At 43.9% G+C, this 2,126-nt stretch overlaps 1 protein-coding gene across 1 annotated transcript in view; it reads right to left on the bottom strand.

The window, feature by feature from the left end:
• Nucleotides 1-1,271: 1,271 nt before the first annotated feature.
• Nucleotides 1,272-2,126, bottom strand: part of LOC119412966 (RING-type E3 ubiquitin-protein ligase PPIL2) — a gene marked incomplete at its 3' end in the record, with an annotated part of 11,795 nt that continues 10,940 nt past the window's right edge. Inside the window, 3 exon segments of the mRNA XM_037679977.1 lie at nucleotides 1,272-1,432; nucleotides 1,514-1,589; nucleotides 1,662-1,751. Coding sequence (XP_037535905.1) covers nucleotides 1,272-1,432; nucleotides 1,514-1,589; nucleotides 1,662-1,751 — 327 coding nt within the window.

Below are 2,126 nucleotides of genomic sequence, written 5' to 3'. Positions count from 1 at the left end.
CGAAGCCTCTTGGACGAGGGGCGAAACGTTTCTTTTTAACAAAAAAAACGAAGTCCAGATGACATGATTCAACCTTTTTTGTTGTTATATACCTGGATGACTGAGAAAACAAACTTTGTGATCATTAAGAACATTTATTCATCTTCAATCTGTCTGACACATGTCAATCAAGGTGGTGCACAGGCTGCTCTGGTCCAAAGACAACTGTCCAGGATCAAGGTCGATCTGGACCCCGCATGCAATCATTGCAAACAAACTCCAGCTACACTCCTGCATACAATCTGGACCTGTCCCAAGCTGAAAGCCTTCTGGTAATCTATATTCGACACCTTCTCTGGAATATGTGGCAAAACTGTTCACCCATCACCACTCATCTCGCTGTTCAGGGTGGTCCCCGTGGACACGTCCTTCAGCAAATGTGAGAGGGATGTAATTGCCTTTGGCTCGCTTCTGGCCAGGAGGCTGATTTTGTGCAACTGGAAGGAGCCACACCCCACCACCACCATATGTACATTGGGTAATGGAGGTGATGTGTGCCATATTCATTTGGAAAAGATCAAATACACCCTGAAGGGTTCTGTAAGACGATCCTGGGACACTTGGCAGCCCTTTGTATCATTTGTTGAGAACTTGTCCATGCCTGTGTGTAGTTCCTTTGTGTATGTGCGACTGGTCCAGTGTGGGAGGGGTTTTTGTGTTCTCGTTTTCTTTGTATCAAAAAAAGAAGAATATAAATAAAAAGACTTTGTTTAAAATCAAATGTTGAAAATACCATTACTCAGACATCAAAGTTCATGCTCAGTAATCCAGGTAAAAATTCCAACAATGTTCAGTCAGGTCACCGTTACTCAGTTTCATACCATACTGCAAGATGGACGCTCAGAGTACGTGTTGGATGACTCTCAGCTACTACCACAACAAACTTTAGCTCAGTATCTGTGTAGCAACAACTGCTGCAGTTTTTAGATTCAGTATTTGTTTAGTTCAGCTGTGGCAGCCATCTTGGACCAGGTTGACCTCTAAAGTCAGTCATCTCGGTTCTACGCATCAAAAACATCGCTGCTCCCGTTCATAAAGATCGTTCTGGAGACATCAGCATGTGAAACGTGGTCTTATTATAGTGTTACATGCAAACACGACATTAGGCGTGGTTAAAACTAATAAGATGTAAATGTGAAAATAACAGAAGCAGTTCAGGTTTAAAGTCTAAATGAAATGTTTGAACAGCGTTTGGTCACCAGAAGCTCCTCGTTGCTTCAGGTCGGACTTACAGCGTTTAGTTTGTCCGTCTTCTTTGCTTGCGGCTCCTTCATGGTGGAGGCCAGCAGCTGGTCCCCCTTGTAGTCTTTATAAAGCTCGGCTAAGGTCTCTCTGGTCTCCAGGTTGGTGCTCTTCAGGTGGTACGCCGGGTCCTGCTTGGCCTTCTCCTCGTCTGAACAGTAGAACCAGGAGCAGACGGGTTAAAACCAGAACAAACAGATGCTTCCACGTTTACAGAGCATGTCCACCTCACCTGGGTCCAACACTTTCAGGTTGTTCTGCACGTGGAAAAAGCTGGACACGTTGAATTTATCCAGGTTTGTGGGGTCCTTTAAAAACAGAAGAATGTTTAAAGACTTTCTGAAGAACCTAAATGAATATTAAAGGAAGAAAGGGCTGACCTGAAGGGTTATGATGTCCTTCCTGGTGAAGGGTTCGTCCGTCAGCAAGTCTTTAAAACTTTTCGTCTTAATGTTTAGCTGCTCAACAGCCTGCGAGGAAAAAAACACCTCAAATCAAAACAAAAGCTTCTCTGAAGACACTTACAGTTAAGTCCATTTCATGTTTTTAATTTGCTTTACATGACAATTCTAACAAAAAGACAACATTTGAAAACATTTTTCAAATTTATGTGTAAAAGCAGGAACTTGACCCCTGCAGGATGAAACTCCACCGAACTCTTAATGCTATAAATGATGTTCGAGGCTCAATCGCTCACTTGTCTGCGTTTATTTGTATCTGTAACGAGTCCTGAACGGGTCCTGAACGGGTCCTGAACGGGTCCTGAACAGGTCCTGAACAGGTCCTGAACGAGTCCTGAACGGGTCCTGAACAGGTCCTGAACGAGTCCTGAACGGGTCCTGAAC

Source organism: Nematolebias whitei, chromosome 8, assembly GCF_014905685.2.
Source record: "Nematolebias whitei isolate Nwh7 chromosome 8, NemWhi1, whole genome shotgun sequence".
Classification (NCBI taxonomy): Eukaryota; Metazoa; Chordata; class Actinopteri; order Cyprinodontiformes; family Rivulidae; genus Nematolebias; species Nematolebias whitei.
This window is presented reverse-complemented; position numbering and strand designations above follow the sequence as displayed.